Raw genomic sequence first — 20,200 nt, 5'->3', positions numbered from 1 at the left:
GAGGCAAGTATACATTTCATTACCAGAAATGTCATACGACATCATGCTGCTCTGTCCCATCCTTTAAAGAACAGTAACACATACATTTTGAAATTTAAAAAAAATCAGCTTAATAAACGATCAGGTGTATAGAGAAAGAAATAGGTTGAAGGCTGCTCCTTCCATTTACAGTTTACATCTATACTGCTATTTCCTCTTCTGCGCAGTGCTCTAGATTCTCTTTTTCTGCCTTTCCCCCTTCCTCCCACTTGAATATTTTTCATTTTCTTCCTCCTTTAGTTAACTGATTTTTATGCTTGTTTAATTAGTTTTCATGTTCGAAAGAAAAAAACTGTATTGCTTAAATAAACAGTGGTGGGAGTCACCGTATTAAGTTAACATTTTTAAAGAGTGAAATTCGCAGTTTACAAATGCATTCAGATCAGAAAGCACACAGCCTGGAATTTCTTGGTTTTCTCTCTATCATGCTGTTACCTCAACATGCCAAACAAACCGCCACCCGGCTGGATCTTACCTGTGGAGCCTGCAACAATTGCTTTTAATTTTCGTTTGTGCCTGCAAAACAAAACAAAGCGAAACACAACTCATTTTAAATATTGGTGAATAGGATTATAAATGTAAAATGTTATTTTAAACCACCCATTTTACACCACCATTTTGTGACACCCACCCACTCCGCCGGACACACGCTCGACCCCATCTTTTCTGCCAGCAACCACGTCACCTTCAGCCACACCACCGAACTCCACTGGACTGACCACCGCTGCATCCACTTCTCCTTCAAGAAACACACCACGCACAACCATCCGCAACAAATCCACCACCGCAGCTGGAACAAGGTCACTAAGGACAAGCTAATCACCACTCTCACCCGACACCCACCATCCGACCCCACCGACACAGCCGCCGGCAACTTCAGGCAATGGATCGACGACTGCGCCAACACTCTCGCCCAGATCAGGAAACCCTCAAACAGATGCCCTGACAGGAGGGCCATCTGGTTCACCACCGACCTCCAGGCATCCAAGCAGACCTGCTGAAGACTAGAGAAGAAGTGGCGCCATGAACAGAAACCGCACAACCACGCAGCCCTCAAGAACGCCAGCCGCAAGCACCACCAACTCATTTGAACCACCAAAAGCACCTCCTTTAAGGAACACATCAACAACAACGCGCACAACAGCAAAGAGTTCTTCAACATCGTGAAAGAATTCGCCAACCCCAGCTCCAACAACATCCCGCAGACGCAAGACCTCTACGACTCCTTAGCCACCTTCTTCCACCGCAAGATCGCAGACATCCACTACAGCTTCAACACCCAGACCCCCCCCCACCGACAGCCGCCGGCACTTCAGACTCGCGCCCCCCAACCACACCGGCCTCCTGCTCTCCTGGAACCACGTCAACGACGACGACACCGTCAAAATCATGAAAACCATCCACTCCGGCTCACCATCTGAACCCTGCCCTTGCCACATCTTCAACAAAGCGAGCTCCATCATCACACCCCAACTCCGGAAGATCATCAACAGCTCCTTCGAGACGCCACCTTCCCGGAGAGCTGGAAACACACCGATATCACCGCCCTACTCAAGAAACCCAAGGTGGATCCAAAGAACCTCAAGAACTTCCGGCCCATCTCCCTGTTTGCGTTCCCGGCGAAAGTCATCGAGAAGACTGTCAACAGGCAACTGACCCGCTTCCTCGAGGAGAACAACATCCTAGACTCGTCCCAATCTGGATTCCGCAGCAACCACAGCACCGAAACCGTCCTCATCGCTGCCACCGACGACATCAGGACCCTGCTGGACAACGGTGAGACCGCGGCCCTCATCCTCCTAGACCTCTCGGCCACCTTCGACACCGTCTGCCACCACACCCTACGCACACGCCTCCACAACGCAGGGATCCGCGACAAAACCCTGGAGTGGATCACCTCCTTCCTCACCGGCAGAACCCAGAGAGTCTGCCTCCCCCCATTCCGATCCGAAGCCACCAAGATCACCTGTGGCGTACCCCAAGGATCATCCCTCAGCCCAACCCTTTTTAATGTCTACATGACACCACTCGCCAACATCGTCCGATCGCACGACCTCAACATCATCTCATATGCCAACGACAACCAGCTGATCCTTTCCCTCACCAAGCACCCCACCACCGCCAAAACTAACCTCCACGAACGAATGAAGGCTGTCGCAGAATGGATGAAGAACAGTCGCTTGAAACTGAACTCTGACAAGACGGAGGTCCTCATCCTCGGCTCCATCCCCTTCGCCTGGGACGACTCCTGGTGGCTGGCCATGCTGGAAGCTGCACCGACACCCACCAACCACTCACGCAACCTGGGGTTCATCCTGGACTCAACACTCTCAATGACCCAGCAAGTCAACGCCATCTCCTCCTCCTGCTTCAACAACCTCCGCATGCTTCGTTAGATCTACAGATGGATCCCCACCGGATCCAGAAGGACGGTCACCCAAGCCCTCATCAGCAGCAGGCTGGACTACGGCAACGCCCTCTACACGGGAACCTTGGCCAAACTCCAGAGAAGACTTCAAAGCATACAGAGTGCCTCCGCTTGCCTCATCCTCGACATACCCCGCCACAGCCACATCACAGGCCACCTGAGAGACCTGCACTGGCTCCCCATCAACAAGAGGATCAACTTTAAGCTCTTCACCCACACTCACAAAGCACTCCACAACACCGGACCAACATACCTCAACAAACGACTCACCTTCTACACCCCAAACCGCCAGTTTCGCTCCGCTGACCTCACCCTCGCCACCGTTCCAAGCATCTACCGGACAACCACCGGCGGCAGATCATTCTCCCTCCTCGCCGCCAAGACATGGAACACACTCCCCATCCACCAGCGACACAGAACCAGGACCTGCTGACCTTCAGGAGACTTCTCAAGACCTGGTTGTTTGATCAGTAGCTGCAAACCCCCGCTCTCAGCGCCTTGAGACTCTCACGGGTGAGTGGTGCGCTCTACATATGATGGATGGATTGATTGATTGATCATTTTACGGGCCTTACATACGAGATGGCTGGTAATTAGAACTGGGGGCTATCGTAGGAATTACTGATTCTGGCCGCTACCTACATCTTAGTTATCGACCAAGACAATTTTCCTGTGTTGGAATGGGGTTGCATTGCATATCTGGGTACCTATATGCATGTAATTCCACATTTCTGTGCATTTTTCCCAACTAGTTCTTGCACCGTGGAAAAACATTTTGCTGCACCTGGTGTATTCCTTCACCTGGTAAAACTCAGAATAATGTGGCGTGTTTTTAGTTGTAGAGATACCACTAGGCATGACTTTAAATGGGGTCAGACCAATAAAGACATACAACAATAGCCAAAATGTAATTTCTCCCCATTGTTTAACAAATAAAGCTATTATTTGGCTTAATGTGCAAGTAACGTGGGTCATACTCTAGTATCTTGTTCCTTCACGCTACCAACAGTAGTTTTTTTTTTTGTGGTGAGACTTAGCAAGTTTGCATCGATTGTTTGGTGGTCAAGAAGGGCCTGATTTTTTTTTCTTTCATGCATCACAACGCAGCAAGTCACCCTGCTGGGCTGCGTGGAAGCGAGAGGGCAGCAGTGCACCTTATTTACCATTATAAGGCGCATTTCTGTCCTTTCCTAGCGCTGACCAACTTTTGGCTGCCTAGCACCAATGCAGGTACGCTTGGGTCAAGGTCCAAGGGTGCTTGCTTTGTAGGCAGGATTGTTTTTGTGCAGTAAAGTGTTCTACAATCCTGGGAGGCATTTTCCTCATAGAAAACGTAGAAAGAGGAAATAACAAGGAGAAAAAAAAGACATTTCTCCTCGTTATGCCTCACCTGGGGAAGCGTAGCATTTTGATGTATTCCGAAGTCTACCATTAAAGGTAAATCTGGGAATGCACCAAAATCCATGGTGGCCTTGCAAAGCTTGATAAATGTCACCGGTTTTGCATCGCCCTTGCGCCCCCTTGCATAGTTCAAGGAAGACACAAAACCTTGATAAATCTGTCCCGAAGTGTCTGCTAAATGTGTCTGAGCCTGTTGGTGGCTTCCCAAGCATGTCTTTTAGAAAGGCATCAAGCTTTTACCTTGAAGATGAATCTGAATTAGTAGTCATATTTTCACTGCTGGACCTCAGGTTTTGATACAGTACACATTTCAGGAAAAGTGGCTTACGTATTTAGGGTTTCTAGTATTTTCAAAATGGTGCAGCTAATCTTAAAATCCTATGAACCACCGTAAGAAAATATCAATTTTCTGAAAGCTGTGCTGTAATTGTATGCCCGCCTTGTAACAGTACCCAACTCTACTTGATGATAAATGTTTTGTGATACAACGAATGGTCATAAACATGTGCGTTCTTTCCAAACAACACGTGCTACAGAGCCACATTGACTCATTGTACTATTGGCTATGTTCTATTTTGTGTCAATGATGATTTTTTGTTTAAAACAAATGTGCTTTCTGATGTATGTTTCAAATATATCGATCAGTTTCTGAATAGTGAACCCCCCTTTTAATGGGTCGAATTAATCCTTACATTTATCTTGATTTCTAAATGATGCAATAGAAACTGATGCTACTCTGTTCCAGGCCAATATCTGACGATATTATTAGAGCTAAATCCATGTATACTTGTGCACTACTTGTAGTATGGCTTCAGAGCAAGAGAGCAATATTAGTTACACTGTAATGTGGTAGCACTACTGTTCACAAACATCTATTATGCCACACCATAGACTGTCTCATACTATATTGTCAGTTCTGGGCATATATCACAGAACCTTAGCGTAAAAGCACAATAGTACTTATTATACCTCTGTATCAGAATGGGTGGCCATTGTTCAAATGATACTCCTACACAAGGGAACAATATTACTTGGTTGTACTGTAGCATTGGGGTGGCATAATACTCACACTGTCCTGTAGTACCAGTTCATGAGGATGAACAGCATTGCAGCCAGAAAGAGGAGAATAGCCAGAATAATAATTGCCATCTACAAAGAATAAACAAAGTTTATGAAACACAGTCCCCTGCAAGAACACCATCCACTAAATATATTTGTGCATAAAGGACTTTAAAACTTTATTTTCAGATTCTGTTCCCTAAATAAAGTGGCAGATGTATTTCAACAGTACTGAGATTACCCATGGTCTGATGAGGAACAGGAGCGTGGAAGAGGGTTCTAAAACCACAAACAACAAATAAAGCAGTAGTGTAAAATTTTGCATTGCTAAAGACTATGAATACATTGATATTAGCTGCATGATGCAAAATGTGATCTATACTGTCACTAGAGAATTCATGTTGGCACAATTAGTCGTGCGAAGTGTGTTAAACCGTGCTGCAAAGACGCCATTATTGCGTGCACTGCATGCAACTAACACTATAAATATATTAAACCTATAGTATTTAATGAGACCTGTGGCTCCTGGGGGAAATTGCTCAAGATGGTTGTTTCCTGGGAGGAAAATTGTTCCCGCGATCACCACATTTCCATGTACAATTGCGTAAATTCACCCCACACAGAATAGATTGTGTGGACGTGAACAGTGTAATACAGCAGCAGTGGCAGTATCCCATCTGGGTATTGACATCTCATGGCACACTTCCAGTAGTCTTGGTGAGCGCATGCACTTCACTGTGTTTGTAATATGGCATGAGATTGGTGGAAGGAAGAAATGCTAGCAGGAAACAATAATACAGATGGCATTACAAGACACAGTCTCGACATTAAAAGTTGTTTTACCACAAATGCCAGTTTTGCATTTTATGTGGTGTACATTTACTGAGGGAAACGGAGGATTCATGAGAGTGTTGTTGAGTTCTTCCAGCATGGAGTAATGTGCGGTAATACAAGATGAACTGACAGGTCCATATTCGTGTATGTTGTGTTAAAATTTGTGAAAAGAAGGCATGTACTGACTGGGGAAACAGCAGGCTTCAACTGGCTCTCTCTTCATAGTCACATAGCATTGCACTTGAACTCCCCTCAGAGCCATGGATGTCTGGCAGCTCTTTCTGTATGCTTCATCACATGTCTTGTTCACTTGAGTAATCCTATATGCCTCTACATATGTGGTAGGTCACTCACAAAGCATTCTTTTTTTTTTGGATAACATTTTATTGATTTTATCAGTTGCACATACAGGGTCACATTTGAATCAGCAGCAGCATATAACACTTTTCTGAGTAACATATAATGAATTACAGTCCTTGGTTCAACACTTCCTTAAGTTCTTTACGTCGCATTGCCAGATCCACCAGTGGGGATGTACATAGGGACCCTCTGTACCTATTCCACGCTTTCCATTTCTGTTCCCACTTCCTAGGGCACCCCCGAGTTATGAAGACTTCCTTTTCAGCTACCATACATCTGTCTGATTCCTGTACTCATGTCCGTATGGATGGCACCCCTGCAGCTCCCCAGTGGCGCGCTATTTCCCGCTTGACCAGGGTGAAGCCCAGCGTTACAATCTGCTGCTCTATTTTCGTGAGGTCTGTATCCTCCCATATGTTCAGTAGGCCCACCTGAGGCGTGAGGGTCAGGGTTTTCCCCAGTGCGGTTTGGAGCTTAGTTGTAGCCCCCTCCCATATCGATCGGATCGCGGGACATTCCCATATTATATGATAGAAGGTGGCCTCCTGGTGACACCCTCGAATACAAAGTGAGTCCTCCCTAGCCCCCATACGCGCAAGAACCACCCCCGTGATATAGGCCCTATGCAGGACCTTTAGTTGGATCAGTCGATATCGGAGGGTGATCGCCGCCCCCCTGGGAGACATCAAAGCCTCCCTCCAGTCTTCTTCTTCAATGGGTCCTATGTCGTGTTGCCACTTCTCTCGAAGCGCCTCAAAGGTATCAGGGAGGTTGTTACAGAGCTTTTTGTATGTCAGGGATATGGCCTTTGAGTGCAATTGCCCATCTAATAGTCTGTCCTCTAGGGGTGCTGAGTCAGGGATATCTCGTGGGGTCGTGAATGCTGTCTGGAGGGCATGCCGAACCTGGATGTAGCGAAATAATTCACCTTGCGCCATGTGGTAGGTGGTCTTCAGTTCCTCAAAGCTAAGGACGGCCCCTTTCTTTATCAAGTCTCCACTCACAAAGCATTCTTGAAGCGCAGCAATCGCTACACAGTACTGAAGCGCAGGGACGGAATTCACTTAGTGCATAAGTACTGCTAAGCAAATTAATGTCATCAATTCCCCCCAAAACACACAAACTCCACATCACATGACCGTGTGATGCCATCATGTTATACTCCTTGTATATGGGATGACTCGTCAACTCAGACCACAACATTAAGAACCACAAAGTACAACACATAGACACGACAATGGCCTCGATTCTTTAGGATGTCTGATGCTCTGGGGTGCAATGTGACTGGCAACATAACCACCATGTTCTTCCCAGAAGAGGAAGTGACACAGCAGTTTTCCAAGCAACATGCAATCCATCAAGCACAAAAAAGAGAACCTCATGGGCATTGTGGAAGAACAGGTACAGTGAATATACAAACTAAGCACAGACACTGTCCTGGCCATCATGATGGGCATGCAAGAATACAAGAGGTGGGCGAAATGTTTCATTCTGCCAGCGGAATTGGTGGTATTTTGGTCACTCTGAGTTACTCTTTAACACGGAGTTCTGGCCGAATTCCAGCAATCACAACATGGTGGCATTTTTCTCCCTCAAGGCTTCAGAGAATGTGAGCTGGGGAGCGAGATTTGGTGTCTCTAGTTCAATTTCCTAACGCAAGTGCTCACTGGTGGTCGAGAGTGATAGGTTTCAGGGGGTGCCGTTCGAGTAGATTTGCTTCAGTTCGAGTTGATTTTCTACTTGAGTGGTAGCAAAATCAACTAGAATGGCTGCCTGCTCTTGCACAATGCATTGTGCCATTCACGCTAATTTTTAAGTGCTGCTTGTGCTTCTGGAGCTAAATTGCAGTGTGATCTGCATATTTTCCACCTGTTGGCGAAACTCTGCAGAATCTCATGGAGTTTTTATGCAACTCCAACAATTCCGCAGTGTGAAACTCAGCGAGCTCCTCCGACCCCTAAAGAATTCCTGGAGACTATTATTAATATTATGACAGTGCTCCAATAACAAAGCATAACTTTCACCTAGATTATGACACAGCCAGGCAATAAGCAAAATCCCTAAGACCATTTCAGGTCATGCTTCATTTTGTGACCCACTACAACTGCTTCCCCAAGGATGTGGCTTTTGTGAAAAGCTTTACGGCTCATTTTTAATCAGTCAGCTGGTGTACCAACAGTGCTAAAGCCCAATTGGCTTAACGCCTATTGCTATCTTTCATCCCAAGGAATGCAGGTACATTTTCGGAAATTGCTAATTGTTCTGCTACTTCAATGTCTAGGCCTTGTCTCTTGTCAGGCTCATATTAACAAACTGATAAGCACGGTTTCATTGTTTAAGCAACAGCTCTTTAAAAGTGTGGAACAAAAGCTTACTGTGGCTGATGGAAATACGAATGCAGAGGGGGACATATCTCTTTTGCCGAGACATCATATCGGTCCCAATTGTGGATGGGCTGTGAACTACACACCAAGTCACCTGCATTAAACCATGTGCCTTGCCAGGATCCTTCCAGACTACTGTCTCTCACTGCTGTGAGACATCTAGAGCCTCGAAAAGAGAAGGAGATTAATGAGACAGAGACAGACACAGCACAAGGAAGGTCTTTTGTCTCTTAAAATTGTTTCAGTGTTTATCACACGACACAGGTGATCACTCGATGTACCCCTCAAAACGAGGGCTGCATCGTAGAGTTCTGCTGGATCGTTTACAATATTGTCCATTATTGTTGAATTGCCAAATGTAACCAGAGGAAGACCTAGCAAAAGTGACGCAGATACAGAACTGGGTGTACCAATCACATAAACAAATAAACATTCGTTTGCAATATTTAATAGTTTTGTTAGTCTTGAAAGTTATAGATTTGCTATAAGGACCGGTCCCATCAGATAGTGTTGGTCCTGTCAGTTGGACAACCCAGGACTATTTGGTGGAAGGGGTACACAACTACAATACAAGTTTTGAATATCGTTCCAGCACCCAGATCATTAACTACCACAATATCATGAAGATGATTAAACACAGGTAAATGTAGATCTTTTTTTCTTCAATTCCACCTATTGGCAATTCGGCGATATGTCAGTCAGTCAGTTAAGAACAGTAAATCTATAAATATATATTATATATGCTTGTCTACACAATATTGAGGTGGTCGGTATTCTGATAAAAATGTTTTGTAGGATAATATTATGTTATCAGTACTCTGACATACAGCCCTATGGGGGCTGACACACTTTTCATATTTTGAGTTAAATATGCACACAAACACTCGCACACAAAGAGCTTCAGATGTGTGGTGGGATCTATACAGCCTACCCAGTCACTGTCCTCTGAAACCTGTTTCTGAGTTCTCTTGGGGACACATTTGTTTCACCTTGATATGCACATTCTGTACGACCCTGTTGTTTATAATGCCCCTCGAGTTCACGTGGATGGAAAGGAAAGTGAAATCATAAGCGGTATAGGGTCTTCACAACTTACCCATTTGCTTCAAATATAGTCTTGTTCAACACTCATCTGGTGCTTGGTCATTTCACACTAGATGAGTAGTACTGACTGCACAGCCAATCCTTTGCGTTTACCTGGGTTCACTGCATTTTCACTCACATGCTAAGCTATATTAGGAGCATTTGTATAGTATGTGTACAACTCTTAGGGTTTCATGTCACTGAGAAAATTGAAGTACCTTATAAAGCTAAACATGACTACTCAGGTATGTATTTAAAACAAACAGTGCTTAATTTGTAAAATATTAAGTGCAGTTGTTCAAATGTTTTAGGAGGCTACACCCACTACCCTGGCTCCACCCTACTTCCTCCTCTGGCTCCACCCACTGAGTGTATTGGTCCTCCCACATCATCAACTGACACTGCTGAAAGCCAGATGTAATATTCGATCTGAATTTCAGCAAAGGAGCCTTCCTCAAATAAGGTTTTGATAGGGAGGACGAGTTGAGTCAGTGAGAAGTGCATTCAGTGTTCCTAATCTGAGATAGTTTAGACTGGAGGAAAAATTGAATTTCATGCCAATGGCTGCGAGACCAGCCAGAAACATGTAGTGGGGTGTGGAAGAGTATGGAGAGAACTGTTTGTAGGGGATAGTTTCTGAGCAAGAGGTTTTTTGCAGTTTTATATAGCGCAACCTCGACCCGAAGGTATTGGAGCACTATGCATGAGTATCACCATTACATTACAGAAGGCGAGCCTAGCTTCAGAAAGTAGTGCCGATCACTACCTTGAGATGAATGCAATGCATTTGCGGGAATGAAAGTGGAGTTTGCAAATGCTTGGATGGAGGTCTCAAGAACCAGAAGACTAGCACCGGTGGCAAAGGTTCATTTGGTGGACCCTGGGCAGACGCAATATGCTTGCATGCAAGATGGTGGCTGAAGTGAAGCAGCATAACAGTAGCAAGTAGTGGGTGTTCTATAGTCCCTATCCCAAAGTACTGTAAGAGAGCCAAGGTTGAAAAGGAGATGCCTTTTTACGTTTCAAGGTAAGGATTCCAAGCTATTCCCATTTGAAAGGTCTATCTCTTTGTTTTACAGAATGGCAGCACTTCATGTAGGTCTCTGTTGAGTGGCTGCTCAATAAACACTATGGTTCCCCATGTGTTTGCACCTCAATTTAAGATCATTCTAGCTGTGGCTTCCAGAAGGTGCCTTCCGGCTGATCTTTTGTCCTATATGACGTGGAAGGTCCAGAACGTCACAGTTGTCTGAATGAAATCAAGTGGCGCATTGTACTCAGCATCACGGGCGGCATGTGGTATATAATTGCAAGCAGGGCCAGCTTCAATGCTGGTGGCAAAGGGTGAAACAGTCTTTTTTGGCGCCCCCCATGAACTCCTTCTCAACCACTCTACAACAGTGCACCTCATCTCTCCATAGCCTCTCTCCGACATGCATTCCATTTTTTTTATAGTGCTACTCGCAGTTCACTCACACTCAGTTCTGTGATCTGCATAGTACAGAATCTTCAGCAGGCACATTAACCCTCTGTGCTGCATTATGATGAGCAAAAACTGCCACTAGATAAAATTGTGATGTCTCCAGCAGGAACATTAAATATATTTTCATTTTTACTGTTGCCTTAAACTGCTGGACACACAGGAAGCTGACACGTTTTCAAACCAAAAGTTATTTTTAAATACAGCGTCCCCTGCCAAAGTCAGTACCAGGTGCGGCTGCCCCGATATCAACGCCCTAGAATCGGCCCTGATTGCAAGCACAAACAGGGTTCAACAAATCAACACGCACATCTCAATTGCTTCTTATTTATTCAAAGGCAAGATATAATATTAGAAGGTGAGGCATCAAAAAGCATTTGTGGGATCATGAGATGACAAGTTAGGACTTGGAGTGAAAGATATTATTTGGGACTTGTAGGCCGGTGGTTGTGGAAAGCCAGTTTTCTCTCACAAAGAGCAATGAAACATTTCACAGGCATATCAGGCCTCATCCCAGCACGAGGTAAATTGTCAGTATATTTTGCCAGTTGTCGAAAAATAGAGGGGCATATTCTCAAGGACCTATCGCCAAGTTATCGGGACTTTATCGCAGCCAAAGTCGCGATAAATTTATCGCCCCATTCACAAGCTGGTGCTAACAGCTGATATCACCAGTTTTCCGGCGATAGCATCCTCAAAAAACATTGCCACAGATGACACCAGCAACTAAGGCTAATGAGATGCAGAGTAGGCGTTCCCGAGCAAAAAGCTGCAAAAACACCACTGCAACATTCTCAACGACCAGCCAGATCGGCAATAAAATCACAAAACATGTGATAAGGTGCGTTAGCAGCAGGAAATTAACAACTGCTCTGACCTGGTGCAAAGCCGGACGACAACCTGCACCATAAAGGGAGCCCAGCCAAGAGCCACACCTGAAGAACAAGAGATGTCATGGAGCACCTCATTATGCAGCTAGGAGCCCCAAGAGGGCCACAACACCCACCGCCACCAACCCCAGGACCTCCACATCCCCCCCCCCCGGAACCCCCACACGGACCACCACAGAGGCAGGGCAGAAAAAGACAGCGGACCTTCAGGAAATGCACCAGTCTCACAGACTTAACACCAGAGTATGTCATTGCCCACTACAGGCTCAAAAGGACAACCATTCTCCGCATGCTGAACATCAGGCTGACGGCACCAACACAGTGGACAACCAACATCCCTCCGCAGACAAAGCTGCTGGCTGTGCTGCACTTGTTGGCCTTTGGGACATTCCAACCAACAACCGCCAGAGTCGGAGGAGTCTCACAGCCAGCCCTATCCAAGTTCCTCAAACCTGTCCTGGATGCCATCATCAGCTTGTACCTATACTTCCCCCACACTGCGCAGGAACAGCTGGAGACCAAGCAAGGCTTCTACGCCATAGCTGGATTTCCGCACGTGTTGGGGGCAATTGACTGCACACATGTCCTACTTGTGCCCCCTGACGACACTGCACACAATTACCGCAACAGAAAGCACACGCATTCGATCAATGTGCAGGCAATAGTGGACCACCAGGGACTCGTCACCAATGTCGTCGCCAACTACCCAGGCAGCGTGCATGACTCATACATCTTCCGACAGTCCATCATCAACCGGCGCTTCGAGGATGGCACTTACGGAAATGCAGTGCTTGTTGGTAAGTACCAAATGAACACACCACACACCTCAACTCCAAAATCATGAAACTCACAACTCCGGCAATACACATGTTACAAACCCACATACAACATGCCCAACAACATGCCCACCCACCAGACACGACAGCACAACTTACTGTGGCAACCTGGGCTAGCCATGTACATGAGCCACCAACGGCATGGCACATCAGCCACACACCAGCGGAATGTGGAGGTAGGTGGCAACCAGGCATGTGCGAATGAGGCAAGTGATCCATGAATGAGAATGCACACATTGGCAAGTGTGGCATGGATGTGCTGGATAGAATGCAGTATGCAGACCACAGACATATCCATGTCGACATATAATGCTGGTGTTGGTAGTGTTGTGGACAGTGGACGCATCCATGTCACCCCAGCCAGTGGGGAAGATCACGGAAATGTAGCTTGTTACGTCCCCCCTGTAAGCGTGTGCGGAGTGGGCTTACCCAGCGTATGCCAGGCTAGCGTAGGGGTGTGAATAAAAAGCACGTAGCCCTGGGCGTGGTTCTCTTCCGGAATGGCCAATGTGTCTGCCACGGTCGGCGCTTCTCACCCTGCCACGAGGCCGACGCTGTGTGTGGCGGTGCCTGTGATCCTTTGCACCTGCCGCAGCCCAGGCCGCTGCTCCCCCAACCATTCTCGTCCACCCCTGCGCATCTAGGCCTCACTGCTCACCTGCCGACACCGGCGTGTCTCCAAGAGTGCCCACCACATGCCAATGCTAGCTAAAAGCCAGAGGCCCGCGAGCTTGGCAGCCTCCTCAGATCATTGCGGCCTCCTCGAGCAAGGTCCGCAGTACCCTTTTCCCGTTGACGCACTCCACTGGCATACACAGCGGACAAGTAGTTTACACATTTGGAACTGAGTCTTGATTACACAATGGCAGAGTACATATTCGTGGCATTGTTTAAATCCCTATACTCCCTTCGATGTGGTGCCACCAACTCTGTGCATAGCATTCTGACCACACGTGTCTGTGGGCCCTTGCAGACTTCTGCCTTAGGCCACACACCGGTCCAACAGGCCTCAGACAAATCCAATCCAGTCCGTCCCAGGCAGGACTCAACATCGTCGCAGGGTGCACACCCACTCAGCTCTGGTGCCTCCACAGCCATCAACCAGGAATCTTCTCCACATGCCATTCCAACGCCGTGTGATAGAGATCCAAGAGGAGCTGGCTGCACAGCGGTTGCCCCACGCTGACAGCTGTCTCCATCACACAATGCAGTTGAGTAGGACACAGAACTGGAACTGAGTCTTGATTTGTTTACTGCAGAGTTTATATCATTGTACAGGCCTCATCGCAGACTGCATCCCCTTCCAGGTCTGGTGCCACTGACTCTGTGCCATGGGAGTCATGAGCACTCTCCCGTTGAACTTTGTTGGCGTCTGAGTCTATGGCCTGGGGGTTGTCTTCATCATTTAGCTGATACTGACATGGTGGGAAAAAGGAGACTGTAGCATTCAACTCCTCCGTAATGCCTGTTTCTGCTTGTTTCTGCCCTCTGCATCATGCCCTGGATGTACACCTTACACTGTCCCCCGTAACACTCTGCGACATTCTCCTTGTACATCAACGAGGACCTGCTCAGCTCTCTTGGCCCTATCTCAGTGCACCAAAAGTCACCATCCCTTGCGGGTGTGCCTGTGCCGGCCGCAGTGCATCCGGGGCCACTAACTCTGTGCAGCTCAAGTCATGGACCCTTGCTGTTTGTACTTTGAGCTTCTGATTGTTTGATCACTGATGTAGTTATTGCCAGCTTCAACCAACACCTGAGGGGTTGCTTACACTACCCAACACCCATCCAGCACAGGCGTCACTGGACGTGTGACCCGGGCAATAAAAGATGCCGGGCGCACGTGCCCGTAGCCAGTTCCACAAATTATCTCAGTGTGTCTGCGTGGTCATTATGTATGCATGAGGGCCCCGGGCCATACCACATCACATTGTGCTGTGTACAGCGTGCGCAACCTTGTCACCTCAGGCAGTGGTGTAGACCTGGGACATGTGGCTGTGTCAGACCCCCCTGTGAGCGTAAGTGAGTGTAGGGGTGTGGTCATTCAACACGTGCCTCTGGGCATGGTTGAGTTTAGACCTTGACAAAGAGGCAACTGATGCGTGTCTCTGGAGCAGTGCCTGCGCCACCCGTCACGCAATGTGCAGTGTTGCTATGTAGCATGCCCACGGAGTGCGGCCTCGGCCGAGGGGTACATGAGCGTGAGCAAGCCCGCCAGGGGTCCAGGATCATGCGTGCCAACTGTTGTGTGTGTTGCTATTTCCACAGCGTAAGCCGAAGGTCTACCCTCAACGGCAGGGCGAGTTCAGCCAGGCATGAACTCTACATCTGTGTCCGCCCTGTCCTTACCATAGGCCTACCGACATGTGGCCGCACACCTTCAGTGCACAACATCACTGTGTCATTGTGAGGCTTATGGACATGCGCAGACGGACATGACAATGGTGTGCCATAGGGGTGCAAGTGATACAACCGCGCTGCGCACACTAGTGAATAGGCTCAGGGGGAGGGAGAAGCAGCAGTGAGGCTACGTAATACACATTGATGCCGCTCATTTGCAACAAGCAGTACATGTCATACAGGAATCACAAAGTCACACATATCACACACCAATGAAACAGTGAGACTGCCAACACATCATGCAGACTTATGTCTCTCTGCACTATCACAGGTGACCAAGGATATGCACTCTGCACTTGGATGATGACACCCCTTCAAGCCCCGAACATACAGCCCCAGAGGCAGTACAATGCGGTCCACAAACGCGCCAGGGGTATCATGGAACGCACATTTGGCGGGTTGAAGTCACGTTTCAGGTGCCTGGGCATCCCAGGTGGAAGGCTTCTGTACAGCCCAGACATCATGTGCAAGATGATCGTTGAATGTTGTGTGTTGCACAACATATGTGTATGCAGCAAGGCACCATGGATACCAGTTCCAGAGCCACCGGACGATGATGAAGATGAGGCAGGTGGACCACACCCCACTGCAGCCGCAGCTGGAATAGCCCGCAGGGACACCATTATTGCAAATTTCTTCAGATGAGCACATCACATTGTGATAGTCCTTGGCAATCATGGGACAGTACAGAATAACCACAGGCACAGCATGTGCAAATACATGCATTCCATATGACATTCCCTAAGTGCATGTCACTCATCTATACAGGCACATCACTCAGGCATGTATGAGTGCGACATGTGTTGATAACAATTTTATGATGTGTTCATGGATGGTGGGTGTGTCACCTCTGTGCAGAGAGACTGTTTGGGGTGTCACGTATTCAAACTGCCAGTTCTGTGTGTCACAGTTAGTAGGGTATCCCACTCTTCGGCGTTTCACATGTGTCCAAGATCATTCCATTTTGGCAGCCATTTGTGACCTACAGGTGGCAACAGGGCTCCTTTTGGGGTCAGTTATGTACCACCATGATGCAGGGATGCTCCCTGTGACTCAAATCCCACAACATGGGCAACATGTACGTAAGCAGGAGTTACTGTCCCTACATTCGTCCACGCTGTCATAACTGATTGATCATGGGCATGACACGTCTGTGTGCAGGAGGGGTTGCTTGTCCCTCTGCAATGTGAAGGGGAGATGCGGTTTCACTGTGGCATGTTTCTGCATTAGCACAGTTAACATGCAGCCTGCATGTCAATGTACATTGTGACTGTGAGGAGATGCCTATGTAATGCGGGTCAATGGTCATTTGTTCTACGTCACGGATGTGGGGTTGTGCTCATACATTGGCATCTCACCGTTTTTGTACTCTGCTTTTATACTGCATTTTCCTGCATGACGCGTGGGAAATGCAGGACTATCGCTGGTTATCGCTGATTTTTGTAGCGCGATTGGCCTCATCGCTACAATTTTCGTGTTAGTGCTTCGCATTTTTGCGGAGTTGCGTTGATTTTAGCGCGGTCATTTGACGTGTTGTCGTGGGACTATCGCATGGTGCCGCCGGCTTGAGAAAACCACGTTAACACAGTGTTATTTTCCCGCGATAGACTGCAATGTGAAGAGTTGCGTTAAGCTAATTTTGCGATGGTTATCCCACGTTCTTCAGAATATCCCCCAGAGTGTTGGAGAGATTCCCACCACTGAGAAATGAGAGTTAAATGTGAACCAGTCTATGGGAGTTTCTCACCACCGAAGGGAGAGCAGACAATGTGGAGACTGTCTGGGGAGTCTCTCAGCAGTGATGAGAGAGTAATATAGGTGGAACAGTGTCAATCGATGTCTTCCTGTACTGAGGAGAGTGCAGCATGGGTGAAAGGTGCTGTGCTGTCAATTTGTATATCAAGACTCCAGTGAGGAAATATCTGAATCTGGCACTTCCGGTTACCTGGCATCGAAATGACACATTCATTTTAGGTAGGCATGGCACAGTGATTTTCCCAAAATAACAGGATGTGTTGAGCCGACGCCAAGACTCGAACCGAGTTCCCCAGTTGCAAGGTCGGCAAATATGGTTGCTACTCCACATCATCCAATTAATGGATAAGCATGCTTTGAAGGACCAGGTTTGAGAGAAGGCATGGGGTCAAGGCAAGAACGTGATTTGGCCAGGTCAAAGATGTTGAGTACCTGGTAAGGTGGTTATTATTTTCTCTTGCCCAATGTTAAATCGTTACTTACTGCGCCACCTTCATTAATCTGAGGCTGCTGCTGCTGTGCAGACGTTCTAAGTCCAACACGCTGCTTGCTTATTCTATTAACTCACTGGCTAGTGGCTGGGCAGTATGCTGGGGTGCCGGGGCGGGTGAAATGTGGGGACACTGATCTCTACATTGGTCCGACTCGGGGTAAAGGAGGGATGGCCCAATAATAATCTATTGGCAAGCAATTAGTGGTCATTGATAACACACTAGCGCTGCACTACCTACTCTGATTGACGACGGACCTGTCACCTGTTACCCTGAAGCAGGGGGCCAACCCATGTAGTTTCTGGCAGTGTGTGTGCCAGTGTCTCATGATAAGGCAGGCGGACGTGGTGCGGCAGTGAATTTTTAAATGTTTACATACTTGCAGGAGTTCGACAACCAAATCCAGCCCAATCAGTGATCCATCTATGGTGGTTTTTTCCCGCACAAATGACAGGAAACACTGTTTACCCAGGCATGGATTTTTCCATTTGATGATAACAGTGCTTCCCCGGGAGACAGTGCAGATATATTTCATGACACACATTGATAATGCCTGACCTTGGCAACTATGCACTTTTAATATTTGTTTGCATACATATTTATAATATGCAAAACATATTACCAAAATGTTAAAATAAAGGAGAGGCCCAGCAGCTCAGGTACACCAGCGTAGGCACTCCAATTCAGGAGGCCGTTTGTGGTCAGGCAAAATTCTATCACTCACAGCGCAAGACAGAAAATGGATGATGTGGGCTGCAGGATGGATGGGAGTTGTGAAAATAGCAGGCAGCTGTAGCAGCATACCTTTGAGCCGGTTTACCATAATCTGAATCAAACTTGACTTCTAAGTTCTTAATAGTAACGACCAAGACAGGGCATAAGCACTTCAGTCTTGCTCGCCTTCCTCATTCCATGAGATTTGGCGGCCTTCCAGTATTACACCTCAGTCTTGGGCAAGTTGTGTCTCAGCAAATGCAAGCTTGTTGATTTTCTGACCTCACACGGGTATTGCCATAACGAAATAACAGACGAACAAGTTACTTACCTTCGGTAACGCTTTTTCTGGTGGATACAGTATCTGCCTGTGGATTCCTCACCTTGTGAATATCCCCTGCGCCAGCATTCCACGGAACTTTTCTTTCCCAGCACTCCACGTCGACGTGGGCGACGTCACAATGCAACGGCTCCGCACGTGACTCCATACGACGTCATCGGAGCCATAAGAAGCCCACATCGGCGTGATGACGTCAGTTCCACCCATTTTTTCCGTGCCTTCGAGGCGAATAGGTGAACCAACGACAACTCCAAATATACACCGTATACAGAATACCAATACATATACATAGCATACAAAAACAAAGGAATGCTAACCAAACATGCATTACCTACAAATGTACAGAAAGCATCAAAACATTCCAACAAGACCTCTTTCATGGTATACAAAGGTGGACAACGGGGAGGCGGGTGGGTCAGTGAGGAATCCACAGGCAGATACTGTATCCACCAGAAAAAGCGTTACCGAAGGTAAGTAACTTGTTCTTCTGATGGATACATCTGCCAGTGGATTCCTCACCTTGTGAATAGATTCCCACAGCAGTCCCCACTCCCGGAGGAGGGTGTCCACCTTCCTATACCAGAAAGTCTTGCAACACAGAGCGCGCGAAGTGGCCCTCCCTCCTCATCTCTGAGTCCAAGCAATAATGCTTTGCAAAGGTATGGAGGGAGGCCCAAGTCGCGGCTTTAAAAAGTGACGGTTGATCTGGAAGGCATAGAAAAGCCGATAAGCCCGAAAGATAGCCCTTGACCGTGGCCACAGCACAGCCCTGCTGAGCCAAGGAAAGAGCACACTGGAGCACATCAGAAAGATGGGCTTTTAAAGGGTCAATGGATCTCTCTCCACACCATTTAACGAATTTAGACCACCTGTAGGAGTAAATGGACTTGGTGGAGTGTCGCCTGGCCGATAAAATAACGTCCACCACATCCGGCGGGAGAGAGAATGAACTCAGGTTGCCCCGTTCAATCTCCAGGCATGAAGGTGTAAGCTCTGGAGGTGGGGGTGTAGAACCTGCCCCTCCGACTGCAAGAGGAGGTCTGCCCTCAGAGGGAGACGGAGCGGAGGGCACGAGGAGAGGTGGAGAAGATCTGTATACCACACCCTACTTGGCCAATCCGGGGCGACCAATATGACTTGGGCCCGGTCTTGGCGAATCTTCCTCAGAACCCGAGGAATCAAGGGTATGGGAGGAAACGCGTAAAGGAGTTGTGAGCCCCAATTCAACTGAAACGTGTCCCCCAACGCCCCCTGCATCGGATAATGGAGACTGCAGAATGACGGGCAGTGCGCGTTCTCAAAAGTGGCAAACAGGTCCACCCGAGGTGTCCCCCACGTCCGAAAGACGTGACGAACCACCTCCGGATGGAGCCTCCACTCGTGGTCGGCAGAGAACTGCCGACTGAGATTGTCCGCACGCACGTTCAACACCCCGGCCAGATGATTTGCCATCAGACAAATCCGATGGTCCTGAACCCAGGACCATAGTCGTAAGGCCTCTCTGCATAGACAAAGAGACCCCACTCCTCCCTGCTTGTTGACATACCACATCGCGGTCGTGTTGTCTGTCAGGACTTGAATCGACTGACCGCGAAGGGAAGGGAGGAAAGCCTTGAGCGCCAAACGAATCGCCCGCAATTCCAGAAGGTTGATGTGAAGCAACCTCTCCTCTGGAGACCAAAGTCCTTTGATCTCCAGATCCCCCA

General features: G+C 47.7%; 1 protein-coding gene across 2 annotated transcripts in view; it reads right to left on the bottom strand.

The window, feature by feature from the left end:
- The window catches only part of CDH23 (cadherin related 23), a 1,199,511-nt gene that overhangs the window by 81,474 nt on the left and 1,097,837 nt on the right, over positions 1-20,200 (bottom strand). For both annotated transcript variants that reach the window (XM_085603466.1, XM_085603467.1), the window contains exons 39-40: positions 4,938-5,017; positions 515-555 (exon numbers count right to left, since the gene is read on the bottom strand). In XM_085603466.1, the coding sequence (XP_085459592.1) occupies positions 515-555; positions 4,938-5,017 (121 nt within the window). The remainder of the gene's footprint in view (positions 1-514; positions 556-4,937; positions 5,018-20,200) is intronic.

The sequence above is a fragment of the Triturus cristatus genome, chromosome 1_2 (genome assembly GCF_964204655.1).
Source record: "Triturus cristatus chromosome 1_2, aTriCri1.1, whole genome shotgun sequence".
Taxonomy (NCBI): Eukaryota; Metazoa; Chordata; class Amphibia; order Caudata; family Salamandridae; genus Triturus; species Triturus cristatus.
The sequence above is the reverse complement of the archived record's forward strand: the minus strand, read 5'-3'. Positions and strand labels throughout refer to the sequence as shown.